The following is a 25043-nucleotide window of genomic DNA, read 5'->3' on the forward strand; positions in this document are numbered from 1 at the left end:
CTGAGGTGGGTGGATCACTTGAGCCTGGGAGGCAGAGGTTGCAGTGAGCCAAGATCACACCACTGCGCCCTAACCTGGGTGACAGAGTGGGACCCCGTCACAGAAACAACAACAAACAAATTTCCATCAACTGATAAATAAATGAAACGTGATACAGCCATGCAACAGAATATTATACAGCCATAAAAAGGGATGAAGTACTGACACCATGCTACAACATAGATGAACCTTGAAAATGTTACGTTATATGAAAGAAACCAGATATGAAAGACCACACATCATATAAGTACATATATATGAAATGTCCAGAACAGGCAAGGCTATTAAGACAGAAAGTAGATTAACAGGTGGTTAAGGCTACAAGTTTGGGAGTATAATAGCTAAAGGGTACAGGGTTTCCTTTTGAGGCGATGAAAAATGTTCTAAAATTGTGATAATGGTTGCAAATACATGCAAATATACCTAAAACCACTGAATTGTACACTTTTTTTGTTTTTTTTTTTTTGAGACAGGGTCTCCTAGGCTGGAGTGAAGTGGCATAATCCCAGCTTACTGCAGCCTCGACCTCCCAAACTCAAGTGATCTGCCCTCCTCAGCCTCCTGAGTAGCTGGGACTACAAGCTTGCACCACCACACCTGGCTAATTTTTTCTAATTAATTAACTTTTTTGTAGAGATATGGTCTCAGTATATTGCCCAGAGTGGTCTCAAACTCCTGGGCTCAAGCTATCCTTCCACCTCAGCCTCCCAAAGTGCTGAGATTACAGGCATGAGCCACTGCGCCTGGTGGAACTGGACACTTTAAATGGTGGATTATATAGTATGATTTATAGCTCAATAAAGTCAATTTAAAAACTGGTATTTTAACGAACCTCCTCGTGTTTTTTGGAGTTTTGTTTTGTTTTGTTTTTTTGAGATGGAATTTCGCTCTTCTTGCCCAGGCTGGCGTGCAATGGCACAATCTTGGCTCATCGCAACTTCCGCCTCCCAGGTTCAAGCGATTCTCCTGCTTCAGCCTCCTGAGTAGCTGGAATGCCCAGCTAATTTTGAATTTTTAGTAGAGATGGGGTTTCTCCGTGTTGGTCAGACTAGTCTCAAACTCCCGACCTCAGGTGATCTTGGCCTCCCAAAGTGCTAGGATTACAGCGTGACCCATCACACCTGACCCCCTCTGTGTTTTTTTTCATTTTAACAAATGATAAATAAGAAAAGTGGGAAATTGCCAGGTACGGTGCCTCACGCTTGTAATCCCAGCACTGTGGGAGGCCAGGGTGGACGGATCACTTGAGGCCAGGAGTTCGAGAGCAGCCTGGCCAACATGGTGAAACCCCGTCTCTATTAAAAATACAAAAACTTAGCTGGGCATGGTGGTGTGTACCTGTAATCCCAGCTACTTGGGAGGCTGAGGTGGGAGAATCGTTTAAACCCAGGAGGCAGAGGTTGCAGTGAGCTGAGATCACACCACTGCACTCCAGCCTGGGTGACAGAGTGAGACTCCACCTTAAAAAAAAAAAAAAAAAAGAAAGGTGGGAAATTACGATTCAAATGAAGTGACTAAACTTCAAGACTATTCAGAGAAAATAACCTGCCTTATCTAAGCCCCTGCATAAATAGTCAAATAATTTAAACATTTAGTAACTCTTCTATGTAGCTATTTAATCAATATTAAATAAAATTAAAAATTCAGTTCCTCATTCCCCCTAGCTACATTTCAAGCACTCAGTAGCCACGTATAGGTAGTCGCTACCATATTGGACAGGGTGGATACAGAACATTTGGCCACTTTTACCATCGAAGAAAGTTCTGTTGGGTGGCCTATCTCATATCTACTACATACAAGAATCAGGCAAGAGAACCCCAAGATGACAAAGCCCTGGGCCCTGTCCATAAACAGCTTACAGTCTAGTTGTACAATAAAAATAACTCCAGGCTAAATTAAATACTCCTGTTCCCCATGTGCCTTGTATATTCTTCTGGCATTGGAAGCAATGAAATTAGCCATTTATCGGTCTGTCTCTTCCATTAGCTCAATGGCTCTCAACCTTGGCTCCTTATTAGAATCACCCAAGGAGCTTCTAAAACTCCCAATGTTTTGGCCATATCCCAAAACAATTAAATCACAATCTCTGGGATTAGGACCCAGGCACTGGAATTTTTTTAAGCCCCCCCAAATGATTCTTATGTGTAGCCAAGATAGAAAACCACTGTTAAAGAGTGAACTTCTCTAGGGAAAGGTAATATCTTACCTAACTCTGAAGTCACCTTCCCACTCGCATCTCCATCTTGTCCCTCTATCTCCCCAACCTCAACACCCAGCCCGGTGGTTGGCATGTGAAAGACATTCAGTAAATGTTTGTTAAGCAGCAAATGCAAATAAAGCCATAGCAAGGACTCAAGGATTTTAGAGGTTCAAAGGATAAAGAAAGCACATCTGGCCAGGCACAGCGGCTCACGCCTGTGATCCCAGCACTTTGGGAGGCCAAAGCGGGTGGATCACCTGAGATGGGGAGTTCAAGATCATCCTGACCAACAATGGAGAAGCCCCATCTCTACTAAAAATACAAAATTAGCTGGGAGTGGTGGTGCATGCCTGTAATCCCAGCTATTTGGGAGGCTGAGGCAGGAGAATTGCTTGAACCCGGGAGGCGGAAGTTGCGGTGAGCCAAGATCGCGCCATTGCACTCCAGCCTGGGTAACAACAGCAAAACTCCATCTCAAAAAAGAAAAAAAGGCCGGGCGCGGTGGCTCAAGCCTGTAATCCCAGCACTTTGGGAGGCCGAGACAGGCGGATCACAAGCTCAGGAAATCGAGACCATCCTGGCGAACACGGTGAAACCCCGTCTCTACTAAAAAAATACAAAAAACTAGCCGGGCGAGGTGGCGGGCGCCTGTAGTCCCAGCTACTCAGGAGGCTGAGGCAGGAGAATGGCGTAAACCCGGGAGGCGGAGCTTGCAGTGAGCTGAGACCCGGCCACTGCACTCCAGCCTGGGCGACAGAGTGAGACGCCATCTCAAAAAAGAAAAAAAAAAAACAAAACAAAAAAGAAAAAAAAAAAAGAATGCACATCAACTAGAGAAAGTGGAAAGACTGCACAGGAATGAGAATCTGAAGTAGGGGTAACATGTTAAGTGCTCAAGATGGGACAGGCAGAGATAGAGGGCAAAGTGTATGCTTCAGCAATTGCAACTGGGAGGATGGATACAGTGAGAGGTAGAGGTGGGTGGGTGGTGATGACACTGCTGAGGAAAAAAGCTTATGACTAACTTCACCTGCTGTAACTCTTACGAGGGATGGGAGCCAAAGCTGGGAGCAGTGGATCACACCTGTAATCCCAGCACTTTGGGAAGCTGAGGTGGGCGGATCACTTGAGGTCAGGAGTTCGAGACCAGCTTGGCCAACATGGTGAAACCCCATCTCTGCTAAAAATACAAAAATCAGCCGGGCGTGGTGGCGGGCACCTATAATCTCAGCTACTCAGAGGCAGTTGAATCACTTGAGCCTGGAAGGCAGAGGTTGAAGTGACCCAAGATCACGCCACTGCACTCCAGCCTGGGTGACAGAGCAAGACTCCACCTCAAAAAAGAGAGGGATGTGAGCCACACCGCAGGAAGATAAAACTAGTACAGGCCAGGCACGGTATCTCACACCTGTAATCCCGGCACTTTGGGAGGCCAAGGCAGGTGAATCACGAGGTCAGGAGTTCAAGACTAGCCTGGCCAACATGGTGAAACCCTGCCGCTACTAAAACTACAAAAAAAAAAAAAAATTAGCCAGGCATGGTGGCATGCACCTGTAAATCCCAGCTACTTGGGAGGCTGAGGCAGGAGAATCGCTTGAACCTGGTTGGGGGATGGAGGTTGCAGTGAGCCGAGATTGTGCCACTTCACTCCAGCCTGGGGGAAAGCACAAAACTCGGTCTCTAAAAGAAAAAAAAAAAAACAACAAAAAAGTAAAAAACTAGCAGTAAGCGCGAAGAGAAGGAAAACCTGGATTCATTATCCAACAAAGAGGCTGAAGCAGAAGAAAGATGTGGTACTCGGCCTAAAAGAGTGCTGGCAACAAAACCAGGAAGGACACACGTGGCACAGTCTGAAGATCAATTCTACAGACCTCGGCCTACCCGCAACAAAAACAGTGATGTTAATTTTAAATAGAAATTCAGAATGAGAATATGGTTGTGGAAGGAGTTCAGCATTAATTTGTTCAACATTTACCAAATACCTACTGCATACTGGGCACTGTCCCTGTGTGTGTGTGTGTGTGTGTGTGTGTGTGTGTGTGTGTGTGTCAGAGGTTTTCCTGCTCCTCGCGCTTAGTGCTGACTGTATGTCTCAGCCTCTCTTTGTGAAGTATGGCCGCATAATAGTAAAGTTCTAGCCAATGCAACGGGTAGAAGGGATACACACCACATCCAGGTCTGGCCCATGAAAACCTCCCAACTGCCTTCTTCCAACCTGGGAATGCCCAGGACACTGAGCCCTGGAGGAGGACAGCCAAACTATGCAGGTGCCTGGGCCCACCTGGAAGGCCAACCACTAAGTGGGAATATAGCTTTTCACTTTCATGTGAGCAAAAATTAATTTCCTTTATGGCATATCCTGAGATATATGGGTTTATTTCTTATAACATCTCTTGCTACTCTAATACAGAAATACACTACAGAAATTGCTGAAAATTTGGATGTAGGTAAGGACAAGTGAAGATTTGGTACAATTTCTAGGTTTGTGGCCAGGCCAACTGGGAGAAGAGAAAAGACTGAGGAAGACAGCAAGTTCTGAAAGATCAAGAGTTTTGTTTGGATATAGTAAATCTGAGGCGTCCACTGATGTCCAAGTAGAGATTGTAAATATGCAGGATGAAGCTAAGGAGAGCAGTGGGACTGCATTTGAAAGCCCTCAGGATGTAGACGGGGTTTAAAAGAGATGGACTGGGTAAGATCACCAGAAGATCTATTACGAGGACAAAAGACTGAGTCCAGGGCAAGCCAACATTCGGGAATCAGAAAGAAGGGGAGGAACCAGCAAGAGATACTTCTAATGAGTGCTATGAGGCAGGAAGAAAACCAAGAGAGGCTGGAATTCCAGAAGCCAACTGAAGAAAGGAGGAGGGAACAGACAAATAAGTCGAATGCTGCTAAGAGGTCAGGCGATCAGAAGGCAGGAAACTGACCCCTGGATTTGGCACAGCAGCTTTAACAGAGAAAGCCTAGCGGGAACGGTTAAAGGAATCATTCAGGTGGAGGTTTCGGATCAAAGTGACACAGTAACTCTACAGTGGTACCCCCCTCTTCGGTTTTGCTTTCTGAGGTTTCAGTTACCCACAGTCAACTGCAGTCTGAAAATATTAAATGGAAAATTTCAGAAGTAAACAGTTCCTAAGTTTTCAATGATGCGCAGCTCCGGATAGTGTGAGGAACTCTCTTGCTGTCCTATTCCATCCCACCTGGGACGATGTCCACACTGTAGGTGTCACACTCCAGTCATTTAGTATCCATCTGGGTTATCAGATCGACTGCTGTGGTATCTCAGTGTGTGTGTTCAAGGAATCTTTACTTAATAATGGTCCTAAAGCACAGGAGTGACAATGCTGGCAATTCAGATATGTCAAAGAAAAGCTATAAAGTGCTTCCTTTAAGTGAAAAAGTGAAAGTTCTCAACTTAATAAAGAAAAAAAAAGGGCTGGGCGCAATAGCTCATGCCTGTAATCCCAGCACTTTGGGAGGCTGAGACCAGCAGATCACTTGAGCCCAGGAGTTTGAGACCAGTATGGCAAACACAGCCTGTCTCTACTAAAAATACAAAAATTAGCCAGGCACGGTGGTAGGCACCTGTAGTCCTGGCTACTTGGGAGGCTGAGGCAGGAGAATTGCTTAAACCCAGGAGGCAGAGGTCGCAGTGAGCCAAGATTACGCCACTGCACTCCAGCCAGGGCAACAGAGCGACACTCCATCTCAAAAAATAAATAAATAGGCCAAGCGCAATGGCTCATGCCTATAATCCCAGCACTTTGGGAGGCCGAGGTGGGCGGATCACCTGAGATCGGGAGTTCAAGACCAGCCTGACCAACATGGAGAAACCCTGTCTCTACACAAAAAGACAAAATTAGCCGAGCGTGGTGGCACATGCCTGTAATCCCAGTTACTCGGGAGGCTGAGGCAGGAAAATCACTTGAATCCAGGAGGCAGAGGTTGTGGTGAGCCGAGATCGCGCCATTGCACTCCAGCCTGGGCAACAAGAGTGAAACATTGTCTTAAAATAAATAAATAAATAAAAATATGCAAATTAGCCGGTATGGTGGCACACACCTGTAATGCCAGCTACTTGACAGGCTGAGACTAGGAAAATCGCTTGAACCTGGGAGACAGAGGTTGCCGTGAGCTGAGAACGCACCACTGTACTCCAGCCTGGGTGACAGAGTGAGACTCCGTCTCAAAAGAAAAAAAAAAAATTAAAGAAAAAAGAAAGAAAGAAAAAAAAAAACTCCTATGATGAAGTTGCTAAGATCTATGTTAAGAACAAAACTTGTATCCATGAAATTGTACAGGAGGAGAAAGAAATTCATGCTAGTTTTGCTGTCGCACCTCAAAGTGAAAAAATTCCAGCCACAGTACATAACTGTTATTATTGTGTATTGTTATAATTTTTCTCTTATCAGTTATTGCTGTTAATCTCTTACTGTGTCTAACTAATAAATTAAACTTTAGCAGAGGTATAGACGTATAGGAAATAACATAGAATATATATAAGGTTCAGTACTATCTGAAGTTTCAGGCATCTACTGGGGTCTTAGAATGTATCCCCCAAGAGTAAAGGGGGGACTCTGTACTCCAACACACTTCCCCAACTCCTACTTCTGGCCAACATGGAGTAACAGGGACCAGATTTACCCTCCTGCCTGAACAACCAAAGCTCTTCACAAAATATATAGAACGATAGTTTCTGGCCGGTTGTGGCGACTCACGCCTGTAATTCCAGCACTTTGGGAAGCCAAGGCAGGAGGATCACTTGAGCCCAGGAGTTTGACACCAGCCTGGGCAACTTAGGGAGATTCCATCTCTACAAAACTTAAAACAAAATTTAGCTGGGTGTGGTGGTGCACATCTATATTCCCAGCTACTTGGAGAGGCTGAGGTGAGAGGATCACTTGAGCTAGGGAGGTTGAAGTTGCAATGAGCCGTGATCATGCCACTGCTCTCCAGCACGGGTGACAGAGCAAGACCTTGACTCAATTAAAAAAAAAAAAAAAAAACCCACTAAAATCGCTGTTATGCTCTGGAGATACTTAGAAATACTGAATAACTGTATACTGTATTCGAAAAAATTAAGAGTTCAGCTAAGGAAGAAAGCCATGAAAGAAGCAAATACCAGAGAGGAGAGTGAAGGCTAATCAGGGCAATAGAGGGCAAGCCAAAAAATGCAATGGGCAAAAACCAGAGGGGCTTAATTTCAAGAAAGAGGTATCAAGCATATTCAATACTTCAGAGAAGTGGAGAGGAATAAAGTCTAGAAAAAAGCCATTAGACTGGTTAATTAGTTGGCCATTTATGACCTTTCAGAGAATGACAGTGAGAAGCCTAACTCTCTAAGTGGTTAAGAAGTAGGTGACAAAGGGAGTGTGTAAACTGGAGACAGGCTCCAAGATGGGAGTGCATGAAATCAAGGTTACAGGAAGGGTTCTTCATAGGCAATGAGGTTATGCACTCCATAAATAGAAATGAATGAAGAGGGATGAAGACAAAATTTCTAAAGTAAAAAGAGAAGCTGACAGATTTCATATTATAATATGATATCAAGTAGACAGAGAAATTACTAAGAGTAATTTGCATTTCTAACACTATATGTGAGGAGGTTAAGATGGGGGAAATGGAGATTTGAAGCAGAAAAAAAGTACTACAGGAGGCATTATACAAAGGGAAGTGAATGAAAAGCCTGTCAAGCAGTTGAGAGTTTTTTTTTCTTTTTCATAGAGACAGGGTCTCGCTATGTTGCCCAGGCTGGTCCCGAACTCCTGAACTCAAAAGATCCCCCCCGCCCCCCGTCTTGTCTTCCCAAAGTGCTGGGATTACAGGTGAGCCACCGTGCCAGCCAGGCAGCTGAGTTTTGACTGTGACATCCACAAAGTCATACTATTGGCAACTATGTTACTTTCTCCAATAATAACCAGCAGTTCCATAGATTTCTCCAGGGATAGAGATTAGGAATGTAGAAATGATGGAAGACCACAGGGTAAGACAGAATAGAAGAATCACCTAGAAATTCAAGCTCTCCTGCCAGATCCCCATGGTCACTGACTGAAGGCTAGAACTCCTTGAGAAATCCTAAAACGAATCTCACACTTCCTCCAAAGCTGCATCTAAACCTGCTGGAGAGCTTGTTAAAAAAAAAGGGGGGGGGGGATTTTGATTCAGTAAATCTGAGGTAGGTCTGAGATTCTCCACTTCTAACAAGCTCCTGGTGATGCTGCAGACTACACTCTTGAGTATTGAGTAGCAAAAGTGTTAATCAAAAGTAACCATCCTAGCTGGTTTTGTTTAATGGTAGCACCTATGTCATTCCAGTACTTGTCAGGGGATATTTCTCTCTCTCTCCCGCAGTCCCTACTAGTTTTACCATTTCTCTCCTGTCTCAGACTTCGGTACTAGTAATTTTTAAATTATAATATATATAATAGTAGCTAAAGGCCGGGCACGGTGGGTCACGCCTGTAATCCCAGCACCTGGGGAGGCCAAGGCTGGAGGATCACCTGAGGTTGGGAGTTCCGGCCCAGCCTGACCAATATGGAGAAACCCCGTCTCTACTAAAAACAAAAGTAGCAGGGCGTGGTAGCGCATGCCTGTAATCCCAGCTACTCGGGAGGCTGGGGCAGGAGAATCGCTTGAACCCGGGGAGTGCAGGTTGCGGTGAGCCGAGACCGCGCCACTGCACTCCAGCCTGGGCAACAAGAGCAAAACTCCGTCTGAAAAAAAAAAAAAAAAAAGCAAATATTTTGTTACTATGTGCCAAGCACTGTTACGTTAATTTAATCCTCACAAAACTACTGGAAGTAGTACTCTTATCCTCACTTATCTTCATTTTACAGATCACACAAAGTAACTTGCCCAAGACCACTAGGCTAGTAAGTGGTAGAACCCAGACTGGCTCTACCTAAACTGCCTCTCCAGGGCAAAAGTACTAACAGGCTCTCAGGGGCTTCTCTGAGAGGATAGGGTCTTAGAGTAGAGAGGACCTGTTAGAACGAAGAGTTATATATTTTACTATATAAAATATATACAGTAAGTTATAGTAGCTACTAGACCAGGAAACACAGATCTCCGTGCAGACGGCCAGCCAGTGAGTACAAATGGGCACAAAAGAAAGTATTTGGTTTTAACGAATACACATGAGTAATGGGAAAGGCAAGACTAAACTTGGATTAGTAGAGTCAAATCCTGTATTAGGCTAGAAGTCCCAGGGCATAAGTCGGGAGGTTGCAACTTAGTTCGTGTGATTCTGTAGTTTCTTGGAACCACGGCTCTCAAACTTGCCAATCTGCATTTTGAACAATTTCCCAGATGACGATAAAGCTAGTCTGGGAAGAGCACTTCATAATCACTATCATAAAGAAAACCTGAATTGTTTTTCACCACCTAGTTATAAACCTACAGCTTATGGTGTCTCCAACTTTTTACACTCAAATCAGATTTGAAGTCAAGCGCGATGGCTCATGCCTGTAATCCCAGCACTTTGGGAGGCCAAGATGGGAAGATCCCTTGAGCCCAGGAGTTAGAGACAAGCCTGGGCAACACAAGGAGACCCCTTCTCTACAAATAAAATTTACAAATTAGCCGGGCGTGGTGGCGCGCACCTGTGGTCCCCAGCTATTCAGGCGGCTGAGGCAGGAGAATCGCTGGAACCCGGGAGGCTGAGGTCGCAATGAGCGGAGAGAGCGCCACTGCACTCCAGCCTGGGTGACACAGCAAGACTCCGTCTCAAAAAAAAAAAAAAAAATCGATTTGGAGGTTGTTTTGTGTCCTTTTTTGTTGTTGTTAACTGTGTTAATTCACAAATTTGAAGTTTTAGAAAATTAACTACAACTAAATCCGAGCTATTCTGTTGACAGTATTTATTCAAATTATGCTTAAAGTTTTCAGAGATAACCAAAGCTAACATAATTCAACCTGCGCCCTGGTCTCGCTTTGCATTCGCTGTGCCTTCTCCGTAGGCCGCTCTCTGGGCCCAGCACCTCCCCGGAATGCGCACAACCACAGCGGACAGGCAGCCGCCGGCGCGGGAGCCGAGGGAGGAGCCCGGGGCACCCACAGGCCGGAGCCGACGCTGCGCAGCGAGCACGGTTCCCGCCCAGGGTCGCGCCTGCGGCCTCCCCGGCGTCCGCGCCGCGAGTCTGCAGTACCCGCCGGGGCGTAACGCCCCGCCCCACCCGCCGCACAACACACCCAACTGCACGGACTCACGTCCGGGATCCCCTGCCGGCCTCTCGAGGAAGACACCTGCCCAGGCCGGCCGCAGAAAACGTCGCCCAGCTTGCCGCCGCCCAGCGTTTCAGCGTGCTTCCTGGGCCTCCTCATCGACTTGCTCGGCTGGCGGCTGCGTGTCCCTCCCCCGTTGCGGGCCGCTGATTGGCCTCGTTGATTGGGCGGGGCTAGTAGCGGGACCTGCCTCAGCGCGCGGGTTAGTTTGGCCACGGCTTTTCTTTTCCTTTTCGTCTGCGGAACTCTTTCTGCGAAGGAAATCTCGCCTGGAACTCAAATATATACAACGGATAGAAAACATATTTTCTTACTATTAATATATTTGATAAGTTTGAATGTGTAACATTCGCCATGAAACGCAAGCATGATTTTTTTTTTGAGGCAGAGTCTCACTGTGTTGCCCAGGCTGGAGTGCAGTGGCGCGATGTCGGCTCACTGCAACCTCCGCCTCCCGAGTTCAAGCAATTCTCCTGTCTCAGCCTCCCAAGCAGCTGGGACTACAAGCGCACACCCCCACACCCAGCTAATTTGTATTTTTAGCAGAGACGGGGTTTCACCATGTTGGCCAGGCTGTTCTCGAACTCCTGACCTCAGGTGATCCGCACGCCTCGGCCTCCCAAAGTGCTGGGATTACAAGCATAAGCCACCGCGCCTGGCCACAAGCATAATTTTTTAAAGGGAGAATCACGGATGACAACTGTAGTTCTACTCAGGGCGGGCCAAGGGAAAGATCTGCACACTGTAGGGCAGTTGGAAATAGTGAAGTTTTGTTTTTGTCTTTAACTGCTGGCCTTGCAATCTCGAGAAACTGTAAAGATGGTAAAACTGTAAGATGGTAAATTTTACCATCTTAACCTTTTAAAGGTACAATTCAGTGGCATTAGATACATTCACATTGTTATGCAACCATTACCACCATCCGTCTCCAGCACTCATCTTGCAAAACTGAAACTCTGTACCCAGTAAATGGTAACTCCTCATTCTTCCCCTCCCTTCTTCCCAGCAACTGCCATACTTTCTGTCTCTATGAATTTGACTACTCTAGGTATTTCATATAAAGATTCATATAGCATTTGTCTTTTTGTAACTGATTTCACTTAGCATAATGTCCTCAAGGTTCATCCATGTGTCAGAATTTCTTTCAAGGCTGAATAATATTCCACTTTATGTATGTGCCAGTTCATTCAGTCATCTATTAATGGATAACAGGTTGTTTCCACTTTTGTCTACCGTGAAATAATACTATAAACATGGATATATAAATATCTGTTTTTTAACCCTTTTGGGTATATACACCGATGTTCAAATATCTGTTGCTTTCAACTCCTGAGCAATATATACAGAAGTGGAATTGCTGGATTATGTAGTAATTCTATTTTTAATTTTTTGAGGAACTGCCATACTCTTGTTTGTTTGTTTTGTTTTTGTTTTTGTTTTTGAGATGGAGTTTCACTCTTGTTGCCCAGGCTGGAGTGCAGTGGTGCAATCTCGGCTCACCACAACCTCTGCCTCCTGAGTTCGAGCGATTCTCCTGCTTCAGTCTCCTGAGTGGCTGGAACTACAGGCATGCACCACCATGCCGGGCTAATTTTTGTGTTTTTAGTAGAGATGGGGTTTCCCTATGTTGACCAGGCTGGTCTCGAACTCCTGACCTCGTGATCCGCCCACCTCGACCTCCCAAAGTGCTGGGATTACAGGCATGAGCCACTGTGCCCAGCACAACTGCCATTCTCTTTTCCATAGTGGCTGCATCATTTTACATTCCCACCAAGAGTGCACAAAAGTTCCAATTTCCCTACATCTCTGCTGACATCTTTTTATTTTTGTATAGTAGCCATCTTAATAGGTGTGAGGTGTCTCATTGTGGTCTTGATTTGCCTTTTGCTAATGACCAATGATATTGAGCATCTTTTCATGTGCTTATCAGCCATGCCATTTGTATATCTTCGTTGGAGAAATGTCTGTTCAAGTCCTTTACCCATTTGTTTTGTTTGGTTTTTTTAAGAGATAGGGTCTCACTTTGTCACCCAGGCTGAAGTGCAGTGTCATGATCATGGCCCACTGCAGCCTTGAACTCCTGGCTTTGCCCATTTTTTTAGAGGGTTTTTGTTGTATTTTAGTTCCCTGTATATTCTGGATATTAACCACCTTATCAGATAGGATTTGCAAATATCTTCTCCCACTTTTTCTTTTCTTTTCATTTTTTTTAGAGACAGGGTCTCCCTGTATTGCCCAGGCTGGTGTCAAACTCCTGGGCTCAAGTGATCCTCCTGCCACAGCCTTCCAAAGGGTTGGGATTATAGGCATGAGCCACCACGCCCGGCCCCGTCTTCTCCCTCTTAGTGGGTTGCCTTTTCACTCTGTTGTGTCCTTTGGCTTCTTACTGTAAAACAAAAATAAAATTCTAAGCCCCCCAACCGACTAAATAGACCCATCCTGTCAGCCAAGGGCATTCTAAAGTAAACCTCAGGCTGGGTGTAGTGGCTCATGCCTGTAATCTCAGCCCTTTGGGAGGCCAAGGTGGGTGAATCACTTAAGATCAGGAGTTCAAGACCAGCCTGGCCAACATGGTGAAACCCTGTCTCTAGTAAAATCACAAAAATTAGCCAGGCATAGTGGTGGGCCTCTATAATGCCAGCTACTTGGGAGGCTGAGGCAGGAGAATCACTTGAACCTGGGAGGTGGGTGTTGCAGTGAGCCGAGGTCATGCCATTGCACTCCAGCCTGAGTGACAGAGCGAGACTCCGTCTCAGGAGAAAAAAAAAAAAAAACAAAAAACAGAGACCTTAACAATGATACACTTTGTAGCAATAAGATACCAATGTGACAGCAAGTCCACCCCCTACCCCCACCTCTGTGTTGTCCCATCTTTCTGGACTGAACCAATGTACATTTAACATGTATTGATTGATGTCTTATGCTCCCTAAAATGTATATAAAACCATGCTATGGCCCAAACACCTTGGGCACATCTTCTCAGGATCTCCTGAGGCTGTGTCATGGGCCATGGTCACTCACATTTGGCTCAGAATAAATCTCTTCCAATATTTTACAGAGTTTGACTCTGTTGACATTACAATTTTGAAAACATAAACATTTTAAAAATAAAATTTGGGGGCAGGTGTGGTGTCTCATGCCTGTAATGCTAGCTTTTTGGGTGGCCAAGGTGGGAGGATTGTTAAGAGGCCAGGAGTTTGAGACCAGCCTAGGTAACATAGTGAGACCCCCATCTCTATAAAACATTAGCCCCACATCGTGGCATGTGCCTGTAGTCCTAGCTACTTGGGAGGCTGAGTGAGGTAGGAGGATCATTTGAGCCCAGGAGTTCTAGGCTATAGTGAGCAAGACTTTGTCAATACAACACGATGCAATAAATTTAAAAATTAAACATTTTAAAAATAGAAATAATCTCTCAACTTGATGAGGCAAACACACACACACACACAAATAAAACTGGAGCAGACCTCTAAAAGTCCTCCCTGGGAATAATTAAGAACCTCTGCACTACCCATCCACCCCAAACTCCCCTTCCTTGCACTCCCAAATGAGATGGACCCTGAAAGTACAGATACTTCAGTCCTCTCATTTTCCCTTTTATGTGAACCTCAAAGAACCTTGTCACCCCCATGCAGAAGACATGTGGAGACAAACAAAAAATGACATATGTAACCAACTATTTATTGAAGCAAATATGACAATTTCTGGTGCCTATTATTTTGAGAGGGAGTCTTGCTGTGTCGCCCAGGCTGGAGTGCAGTGGCACAATCTTGACTCGCTGCAACCTCTACCTCCCGCATTCAAGCGATTCTCCTGCCTCAGCCTCTCGAGTAGCTGAGATTACAGGCACACGCCACCACACCCGGCTAATTTTTTTTTTTTTTTAGAGACGGGGTTGCACCGTTGTCGACAAAAAGAGTTAAACTCTAAAATATTTGAAGAGATTTATTCTGAGCCAAATATGAGTGACCATGGCCCGTGATACAGCCCTCAGGGGGTCCTGAGAACACGTGCCCAAGGTGGTCAGGGTACAGATTAGTTTTATGTATTTTAGGAAGGCATGAGACATTAATCAAATACATTTAACAAATACATTGGTTTGACTTAGAAAGCTGGGAGAACTCAAAGCCGGGGACTTCCAGGCTATAGGTAAATTTAAACATTTTCTGGTTGACAATTGGTTGAGTTTATCTGAAGACCTGGGATCAAAGGAAATGCTCAGGTTAAGATAAAGGATTGTGGAGACGGAGTTTTATTGTGCATAGATCTAGCGCTCAGATAAAAGACTTCAGAGAAAGCAGGTTGTAAAATGTTTCTTACAGGAATTAAAAAGGTGCCTGGTTCCAAGTTGATTACCTCCTGGATCTGGAAAGAAAGGAAGGAAAACAAAGGGGAAAAGGGATTCTTTATAGGATGTGCATTTTTCCCACCAAAGACTTTGCAGGGCAATTTCAAGGTATGGCAAGAAAATGTATTTTGGGGTCAAACATTTTGATTTTCCTGTTATGCCAGAGTCAGACTGGAAAGTAAGTCATGATATACAGGATTAAATAAAACCCATCTGATGAGAATTCATGGTTTGTAAGGCACGACTCCCCAGACCCCTTAGATAGGAATTTAGGCAAGATTAAAAAAAAAAAAAATCGGAGCTTAGTCCTCACCATGTTGGCCAGGCTGGTCTTGAACTCCTGACCTCAAGTGATCCACCCGCCTCAGCCTCCCAAAGTCTTGGGATTACAGGCATGAGCCACCACACCCAGCCTTGGTGCTTATTATCTAATGTACTGCAGTAAAAGAAATGAATTCCATACCTAATGTCCAGGAGAATCTTTTCTCCCTGAGAATGATGAAGGTGGAATACACAATTTTATGAATATTTTTAACCAGGAACTTGAACTGGTCTCTGAGAAATAGCTTATTTTCCTAATTTTAAACTTAACACAACTTATCTAATATCTAAAATGTGTGAAATTCAACATGAAAGTAAACTAAAGAAGAGACTGGGCCAGGCATGGTGGTTCATGCCTGTAATCCCAGCACTTTGAGAGGCTGAGGTGGGTGGATCACCTGAGGTCAAGAGTTTGAGACCAGCCTGGCTAACATGGTGAAACTCTGTCTCTACTAAAAATATAAAAATTAGCCAGGCATGGTGGCTGGCACCTGTAATCCCAGCTACTAGGGAGGCTGAGGCAGGACAATCGCTTGAACCTGGGAGGCGGAGGTTGCAGTGAGCCAATGTCATGCCATTGCACTCCAGCCTGGGGACAAGAGCGAGAGACTTCATGTCAAAAATTAAAAAAGAAGAGATTGTGGCCTACTTTTAGCAGAATTCCCTTCTGCATGCCTGAAAGGTAGAAAATTTGTGTACCTACTGAATACCCACAAGCTAGCTGTATTTTATTTCCTCCTAAGTTGAAATTGCAAAATTGTAACTGAATGAAAGAGATCTGATCTCCCCAACTCCATCTTGCTTCCAAGCTGTCCTTGTTCATTCCTGGTCGTAGGCCAAACTAACTTTGGTGGCTCAGGCCTGTAATCCCAGCACTTTGGGAGGCCAAGGTGAGCAGATCCCTTGAGGTCAGGAGTTCAAGACCAGCCTGGCCAACATGGCGAAACCCCATCTCTACTGAAAATACAAAAATTAGCTGGGTGTGGTGGTGTGCACCTGTAATCCCAGCTACTTGGGAGGCTGAGGAGGAGAGTCGCTGGAGGTAGAGGTTGCAGTGAGCCAAGATCACACCACTGCCACTGCACTCCAGTCTGGGTGACAGAGCGAGACTCTGTCTAAAAAAAAAAAAAAAAAAGTGATAGCTCTTTCCCAAAACAAACCCCCTTCTTGCCTGGGGACTAGACTGCCTCCTTTGTAGGAGTAACAAATTAGCCAGAAGATTAGACATTACAGTTTAGGAGTCATACAGCTGGAGGCTACAAGATTCTGACCCTCCCCACATTGCTCCTGGGGATAACATCATTACTGTAAAACCTAAGATCAGAGATTGAGATATTTCCCAGACCCTGCACTTGATGGATCAGCTGGCACCAGTTATATCAATAAACTGGCTCATCTCATCTTGTGGCGCCCACCCAGGAACTGACTCAAGAAGACAACTTTGACTTTCTATGATTTCATCTTCAACCCAACCCATCAGCACTCGCAATTCATTAGGAGTGAACCCCACCCACCAAATTATGCTTAAAAACTCTGATCCCAGAATGCTCAGGGAGAGTGATTTGAGTGATAATAAAACTCCACAGCTTCTGCACAGCTGGCTCTGCATGAATAACTCTTTCTCTATCGCAATTCCCATGTCTTGAATAAACTGGCTGTATCTAGGCAGAAGGCATGGTGAACCTGTTGGGTGATTACCTAATTTGACATATTCATACTCTTGAGTTCGAATTTATACATATTGTTAGGCTTTTATTAGTCAACTTTCACAATATATTAAGGATAGAAAGTTCTCTAAATCTTGGATAAAAGAGAGAGAAGACACACAAAAGTTATACAGGCCAGGCACAATGCCTCATGCTCGTAATCCCAACACTTCAGGAGGTTGACTCAGGAGAATCACTTGAGGCCAAGAGTTCAAGACCAACCTGGACAAAGCAAGACCCCATTTCTAGAAAAATTATTTTTTTGTTAAGTTATACAGTTGCCAAGGATTAAAAAGCAAATTAGTAGAAGAACTTTAGAAAGAATCTAAGAAACTGATTATGGGCTTCAACCATTGGACCTCACTTTCTCCCAGTAAACTGAAAAAATAACATTCTTTTGAAAGCTAAAGACTCTGAGGAACAGAAACAGTTTTAGGTGTCAAGAGGTCTTTATTGAAATAATAGCACAGTTACACTTCTAATATCCTTTCCACTTGTATACAACAGATGAAAAATGCTTGCTACATACAGTGCACAGACAGTTCAATAATGAGAACCAATACAACTGCATTTGAAATAAATAAAATAGCCTATTTAAATAATTTAAAGTAAAATTACTGTACAATATGAAAATAAAGATACATAAATGTTAGAATCTACAAAGCTGTAGAAATAAAATCATTATTCTGCATTACACAAAACAGTGCAAGAAAAAAATCCAAATAAGCTTTTGGAGTGCAAACTTTAAATCTTCCATTTTAAATTATCATGCAGACATAGCATTTCAAGCCATGCTATGGTCTATGGCAAGGATTTTAATTTTTAAGGAGAAAATTGCTAGCCAGTAAATTTACTGCCCCATCAAGTGTTGCATCACATAACTGCTGCTGCTCTGCTTCTATGGTTCAGTTTGGAAGGGAGGTATCCTGTTGCATTCAAAAAACTGAAGTTAACAAGTTTCTGAAGCAAACATATTTACCTTTTAGCCTGAAACAAAATTATATGACAAAATAATCATATCCCTGGGTTTAAGAAAAAAGAAAGGGCCTATACCACATAGTGAAGAAGCAGTTTTTCATTCATCTTTAAACTCCATAATGATCCTTAAGTGAAAGCAACCATGTAACTTTTGAGTGACATATATTATGGAATTCTGACCTCTAGAAGACAAGTGATAATACAATATGGGATCATGAGAAGAGCAAAAGTAATTCTGAACACCTGGGAAGTTTAATCTGGGAGGAACTTGGTTGCATTACATTTAATAATATAGTTGAAGTATAATTCCATTGCAATGTGCATATAAAACTGTTATTTAGGCAAAGACCAAGGAATGCATTTAATACTAAACTGTAAACACATTGTCCACCTTGACTTGGAGTGCACACCAACAACGGAAGAGCTCTTCTGCAGACTTTGGCAACGAGACTACATATAGCAGGTCACAGCAGCACGAGCTCACATGGAAGACTGAAAGCACTGCGGAATAACACCACCCAACACCTCCTATCAGTGCGATACATGGTAATAAGGGGCCTCTTCGTGCTAAACCACTTTCCTGGACACTACGTTCTTCAGATTTGTAATTTTCACAACTCAGTAGTCTTAAGTCTCTGTGCTTTTGCTGCATAGACTGACATGGGGTGTGCTCTACCCATTGTAAGTCCAGAGGGTGACAGTTCTATCTGCAGAGGATGACAGGAAGGAAAGATCCTGGGTGTGCCATCTGCACTGAATCACTTTGTCCTTGTGCTCCCCCACCACCATGATAGGAAGCTGCTTGGTGAGGTCCCCTAAATTAGAAAAGAGATGTTGATTTACAATGCAAGATAAGAATAGGTACAGATTTTATAGATTTCCTGTTACTTTAAGATACTACAGTATAAAAAATCTTAAACTACATTAATATAATACATTGAAAGGTTTACACAGGGATAAATTACTAACTACCTAATTATGCTATTAGTATTTGGTAACATACCCACACAGCAACATTTGACAAGTTGCTCGCTCTCTCTTTGAAACTCTCTCAACTTGATTTCTCCCTGATTTCAGTGCCACTCCATCTTTTGCTAGTTTCCCTTTTCTTCTTGACTTAAAGCTTGGTGAATCTCAGAAGTCAACCCTCAGATTTCTTCTGTTCTCTCTGTACCTAACTTCCTACAAAATTTCATCTAGCAACATGGCCATTTATATATTTACAATTCATACATATTTTATCTCCAATCTTGAGTTCTCACTTAAGCTCCAGACTAGTATCCAAATAGTCACTCAACATCTCACTTGATTGCCTGATAGTCATCCTAAGTTAAACTTGTCTAAAACTAAACTCGGTTTTCTTGCCTAAACCTGTTCCTCCCCTCACCTATCTCCCTTGTCTCAATGGCACCATCTGGTTGCTCATGACAAAAACCTAGGAATCATCATTGAATCCTCTTCCCCTCACTCCCTAAATCAAATCCAAATAAAATATATCTCAAATTTAGTCATTTCTTACTACCTCCACCTCCACCACCCTAGTCCAAGCCACCATCATCTCACCTGAACTATTCCAACAGCCTCCTCACTGACATTTATATTTCTACTCTTGCCCCCCTTACAATCTACTCTCTACAGAACTCCAAATTCTCTAAAAACATAATTCAGCTCCTATCACTCCCATTTAAAATCTTCCAAAGGCTTCACATTATACTTTTAAAATGCTTATAGCCCACCAACTATAATAAATGTACCACTCTGGAAGGGGATACTGATAATGCGGGGGGGCGGGGGGGGCAGGCTATGCATGTGTGAGTCAGGAGTATATGGGAAATCTCTGTATCTCTCAATTTTGCTCTTAACCTATAACTGCTATTCAAAATAAAGCCCTTTAAAAATGTCTATAAAACCCTGCCATTTATTCTTCTGTGTCTCTCTTAGTTCACTAAGTTCCGGCCACATTGGCTTCTTGTAGTGTCATGAACATGTTAAGCTGGTTCCTACTTCAGCATCTTTATACTTGCTATGCTCTTCTCCTAGGGTCCTGGCCTGGCTTGTTCCTCCTCATCATTCTGGTCTCTGTGCAAATGGCATTTCCCTGGACAGACCTACTCCAATGATCCTATTTAAAATAGCCTTCCCCCTGCAGTGAGCTGAGATGCACCGCTGCACTCCAGCCTGGGCGACAGAACAAGACTCCATCTCAAAATAGATAGACAGACAGACAGACAGACAGATAGATAGATAGATAGATAGATAGATAGATAGATAGATAGATAGATAGATAAAGACAGACAGACAGATAGATATCTTTCCCTATTCACCCTAGTCACTATCTTCCTACCATGCTAATTTTTTTAAACAGCACTAATACCTAAAATTACATTGTTTATTGGTTTACTTTTCATTGAACTCATATAAGCTCCATCAGGGAGGGAATTAACTGTCTTATTCTCATCTGTCAGTCCCTAATTGATACACAATATTTGCTTAATGAATGTTTAAAAATAAAACTAGATACTAAGACCTAATTACAGATTGTATGCTAATTATTTAATGTAGAAGATAATAAGAGTACAGAAATCCATCATTTATCTCAGAATGAGTCATTATAAATAAATGTTGATTTTAAAAAATATCTTAAGTGGAGGCGGGAGGATCACTTGAGGCCTGGAGTTCAAGACCAGCCTGGGCAATATGGCAAGATCCCATCTTTACAAAAAAATTTTTAAAATTTGCCATCCATGGTGGTGCACAGATGTAGTTCCAGCTACTTGGAGGCTGAGGCAGAAGGATCGCTTGAACCCAGGAGGTCAAGGGTATAGTGAGCAGTAATCATGCCACTGCATTCCAGCCTGGGTGAAAGAGTGAGACCCTGCCTCAAAAAAGAAATCAAAAACTAACAATAAGGCTGGGCGTGGTGGCTCATGCCTATAATCCCAGCACTCTGGGAGGCCAATGCAGGCAGATGGCTTGAGTTCAGAAGTTCGAGACCAGCCTGCACAACATGGCAAAACTTTGTCTCTATGAAAGACACAAATATTAGCCAGGTGTGGTGGCATGCACCTGTAGTCCTAGCTACTTGCAGGGCTGAGGTAGGAGGATCACTTGAGCAGGGGAGATAGAGGCTACAGTGAGCTAAGATCACGCCACTGAACTCCAGCCTGGGCGACAGAGTGCAACCCTGTCTCAAAAACAAAAACAGGCTTGGTGCGGTGGCTCACGCCTGTAATCCCAGCACTTTGGGAGACGAAGGCGGGTGGATCACTTGAGCCCAGGAGTTCGAGTCCAGCCTGGGCAACATAGTGAGCCCCTGCCTCTATAAAAACAAAACCAAAGCCTAACAAGACTATTCACTGCTTATTTAATAATTTGCTATTATATATCTTAATACAGTCTCAGAATCTGCTCAATAAATAACATAAAATGATTGAAAATATTATATAATTATAATTGATTATATAATTAATTATATAAATCAATTGAATTATAATTGATTATATAATCAGTGGTTGTGGTTGATTATATACAACCACATCACACTAATAAAAAAAAACAAAGGTCCAAAATAGAACAGGAAAGATTAAAAACAGAGAAGTCGATTTCAATCACCTTGTAGGTCTGTCACCTTTATTTTCATATCATAAGAGCCTGTTAGCAAGTAGTGAGCTCCCGGGGAGAATCGAACAGAGCGAACATCACTGGAATGAGGGTGGTAACTTTGTACCATTCTTCCTCCTCTTATGTCATACAACATGCAGCTAGAATCTTCTTGACCTGTGGCTAAGAGACGACCACTGGGATCTACAGCTACAGATGCCACTGCACTGCCTGTAGTGGGAGGAATGAAAGTTTAAATATGGAAAATCAATATACCCAAATGGCAACACAGCTAATTATGTTCACTGAGCCATATACTAACGATTTAATGTAGTTTATCAATACTGTTCAGCTATGAAAAAATCCAAATTAACAGTTAACCAATGAACACTTGTGTCCTTTTAAGGCCCAAGGCCTAAACAAGATTTTGTAAGAAACGAGAAAGTCCATTATTTGTCATTTGAGAGAACTGTGTGGAACAGCATCACCTATAGTGCAATAGATGAGCCATGCTACAGAAACCACTTTTCTCAATCCAGTGTTTTCACTACTGAGTAAGTGTCTAGAAATGCTCCTATACCTAGCTAAGAGTCTAGTTAAAGAGACAAGAAATTCAGTAATAAAATGTATTTTATTTTAGGACAACAGTATAGGAAATGTACTAAAGCAACACATGATTATTGCCAGTAGGAACTGTGAACAGAAAATAAGCTCTTGGGGGCATATATTCAGGGCAACTTGAATCCACGTCTCCCAGAAATAAAATAAATAAATAGGCCAGGCGCGGTGGCTCACACCTGTAATCCAGCACTTTGGGAGGCCAAGGCGGGCGGATCACAAGGTCAGGAGATCGAGACCAGCCTGACCAACATGGTGAAACCCCATCTCTACTAAAAATACAAAAATTAGCCGGGCGTAGTGGCGCGTGCCTGTAATCCCAGCTACTCAGGATGCTGAGGCAGGAGAATCGCTTCAACCTGGGAGGCGGAGGTTGCAGTGAGCTGAGATCGTGCCACTGCACTCCAGCCTGGGCGACAAAGTGAGACTCCATCTCAAAAAAAATAGACAAATTTTTTTGAGACAGAGTGAGACCCTGTCTCAAAAAAATAAATTAATTAAAAAAAAAAAAAAGAAGTTTGAGTAACACTGCTCTAGACCAAAGTGGTCTAGGAAGACTTCACAAAAAAATGGGACACAAGTTAGATCTTGAAAAACAATAAACAGTATAAATAAGAGTATGTATGTATGTATACACAGGCAAACACATACATTTATATGTAATAAAGAATAATCTTTTCTTGAAATATTGAAAGAGAAGAGGGCTATTATGATCAGCAAGAATTACAGAATTACATGAGAAAAAATTTAGAGGAAAAGTATAAAACAATTACAGGAAGGTGGACCAGTTTGGCTGGAGTTAAAAGTTTAACTTTTAACAAAAGTTAACATGAAAGGCAGCTTGAAACTGAAATGCAAAAGGTGGGTTAGGGCCAGGCCATCAAGCGCCTAAATCTCAAACTGCAGAGTTCTGAACTTGTCTCTGTAGACAGTAAAGCATCACTGTAGGTTTCTAAGCAAGAGAATTACATGATTCAAGCAGTACTTTGAGTAGATGAATCTAAGTGAAAATGTGTATCAAATTAAAGTGGAAAGATTGTAGAACAAAAGAGGCCACTGGAAGACAAGAAAGATTTCAGAAACAAAAACTGAATAAACAGTCAACAGTCTAGGAAATTAACTGCCTGAGTGGGGCAGTTAATTAAAATAAAGCAAAAATGAGTCCCAGATTTCAAATCTAGTTGCATGAGGAAATAAGAGAACCATTATCAAAACTAGGAAAATGAAAACAACAACAACAACAACAGTAGGGAAGGTGGGAAGAATAACTGATTTAGAGGAGAAAAACAAAGAGTTTAGTTTCACATGTACAAAATTTATAGTGTCAACAAAATATCTTCATTCATTTACTCAAAAAAGTTATTAAATCACTACTCCCTTAGGCCAGGCACTATGGTAGGTATTAAACCTCTTCTGAAAATAGAAGAGGTATCATTGCTGGCTTGATGAAACTTAAAATCTATTGGAAGAGGTAAGCACTAAACAAGTAAACGAGTACATAATTTTAAATAGTGATAAGAGTTCAGTCATAGAAAATAATGGTGAGGTCCCAATTAGGTAAATCAAAGAAGGCCTCTCTGGCCAGGTAGCATTGAAGTTAAGACCTAAAGACAGGAAGGGCCTAACCATGAGAAGACAAGAGGAGGAACATTTCCAACTAAGGAAACAGCGCATGGCTTTACTGGACATGGACCTTGGCATGTTCCAGGAATTGGAAAGAAAAAAAGTAAGTGATCTGAGATGAGACTAGAAGGGTAAAAATGCCAAATCAAGCAGGGTCTTACAGGTCGTGATAACAAGTGTGCACTTTAAGATTTAAAGCCACTGAAGGTGTGAGGTGACCAGGTTTATTTTTTCAAAAGGGTACTCTGACTGCTATGTGGATCACAGACTAAAGGGAGCACAAGTGAAAGTATACAGGAAGGAAACTATTGCAGTGGTGCAGTTGAGATGGTAGTTTATCCTATTTATCCTAGAGTGGTAGAAATAGAGGAAAATACATAACTGGGTTTTTTGTTTGTTTGTTTTTTTGAGACAGAGTCTCGCTCTGTTGCCCAGGCTGTAGCGCAGTGGCATGATCTCGGCTTAGTGCACGGAGCCGAGATTCTCCTGGTTCAAGCCATTCTCCTGCCTCAGCCTCTGGAGTAGCTGGGATTACAGACGCCCACCACCACGCCCAGCTAATTTTTTTGTATTTTTAGTAGAGGCAGGGTTTCACCATGTTGGCCAGACTGGTCTTGAGCTCCTGACCTCAGAAAATCCGCCCACCTCGGCCTTCCAAAGTGCTGAGATTATAGGCATGAGCAATCACACCCGGCCAGGTGCAACTCCTGGGACATTTAACTTTTAGATCATGTAGCTGAGGCATAAAGTTGTTATATACCATGTTTGGTATAAGTTTGTCTTACTGTTTCTCTACTAAGAACTCATTTTAAGGCCAGGCGCGGTGGCTCATGCCTGTAATCCCAGCACTTTGGGTGGCCGAAGCGGGCAGATCACGAGGTCAGGAGATTGAGACCATCCTGGCTAACATGGTGAAACCCCATCTCTACTAAAAAAACAAAAAAACAAAAACATTAGCCAGGCGTGGTAGCAGGAGCCTGTAGTCCCAGCTACTCAGGAGGCTGAGGCAGGAGAATGGCATGAACACAGGAGGCGGAGCTTGCAGTGAGCTGAGATCACGTCACTGCACTCCAGCCTGGGCAACCTGAGCGACAGAGCGAGACTCTGTCTCAAAAGAAAAAAAAAAAAAAAGAATTTTATGAGCCTAGCACACAGAATAGGTTTCAGCTAGAGATAAAAATGTAAGTCCTTCAGCATATGCGTTACACTTAAAGCCGGGGAAATGGATGCAATCATCTAGAGAAAGAAGAGACTAAAGTCCTGAGCCCTAGGGAATGCCAGAATTTAGAAGTTGAGCAAAGAGAAAGAGCCAGCAAAGGAATAATTACCCAGAAAGGTAAGAGAATAGCAGAAAGCCCAAAAGAAAAGTGGAAGAAGTCAACTG

The 25043-nt window shown here is 43.2% G+C and overlaps 2 protein-coding genes across 9 annotated transcripts in view; both read right to left on the reverse strand.

The window, feature by feature from the left end:
- Nucleotides 1-10574, reverse strand: part of CLCC1 (chloride channel CLIC like 1) — a 34771-nt gene extending 24197 nt beyond the window's left edge. For 3 of the 4 annotated variants that reach the window (XR_004058797.1, XM_030936065.1, XM_010372905.2), the window contains exon 1: nucleotides 10451-10574. The gene's annotated coding sequence lies outside the window, so the exon portion shown is untranslated. Of the gene's footprint in view, nucleotides 1-10432 lie in introns of all 4 variants that reach the window. The other variant, XM_010372910.2, reaches the window with a different exon arrangement.
- A 6695-nt stretch (nucleotides 10575-17269) lies between these two features.
- Nucleotides 17270-25043, reverse strand: part of WDR47 (WD repeat domain 47) — a 72683-nt gene continuing 64909 nt past the window's right edge. For 2 of the 5 annotated variants that reach the window (XM_030936558.1, XM_030936557.1), the window contains exons 14-15: nucleotides 21431-21649; nucleotides 17270-18633 (exon numbers count right to left, since the gene is read on the reverse strand). In XM_030936558.1, coding sequence (XP_030792418.1) covers nucleotides 18491-18633; nucleotides 21431-21649 — 362 coding nt within the window. In that variant the 3' untranslated portion in view covers nucleotides 17270-18490. The remainder of the gene's footprint in view (nucleotides 18634-21430; nucleotides 21650-25043) is intronic. The other 3 variants (XM_010372857.2, XM_010372854.2, XM_030936559.1) reach the window with 2 other exon arrangements.

The sequence above is a fragment of the Rhinopithecus roxellana genome, chromosome 8 (genome assembly GCF_007565055.1).
Source record: "Rhinopithecus roxellana isolate Shanxi Qingling chromosome 8, ASM756505v1, whole genome shotgun sequence".
In the NCBI taxonomy this organism is placed as follows: Eukaryota; Metazoa; Chordata; class Mammalia; order Primates; family Cercopithecidae; genus Rhinopithecus; species Rhinopithecus roxellana.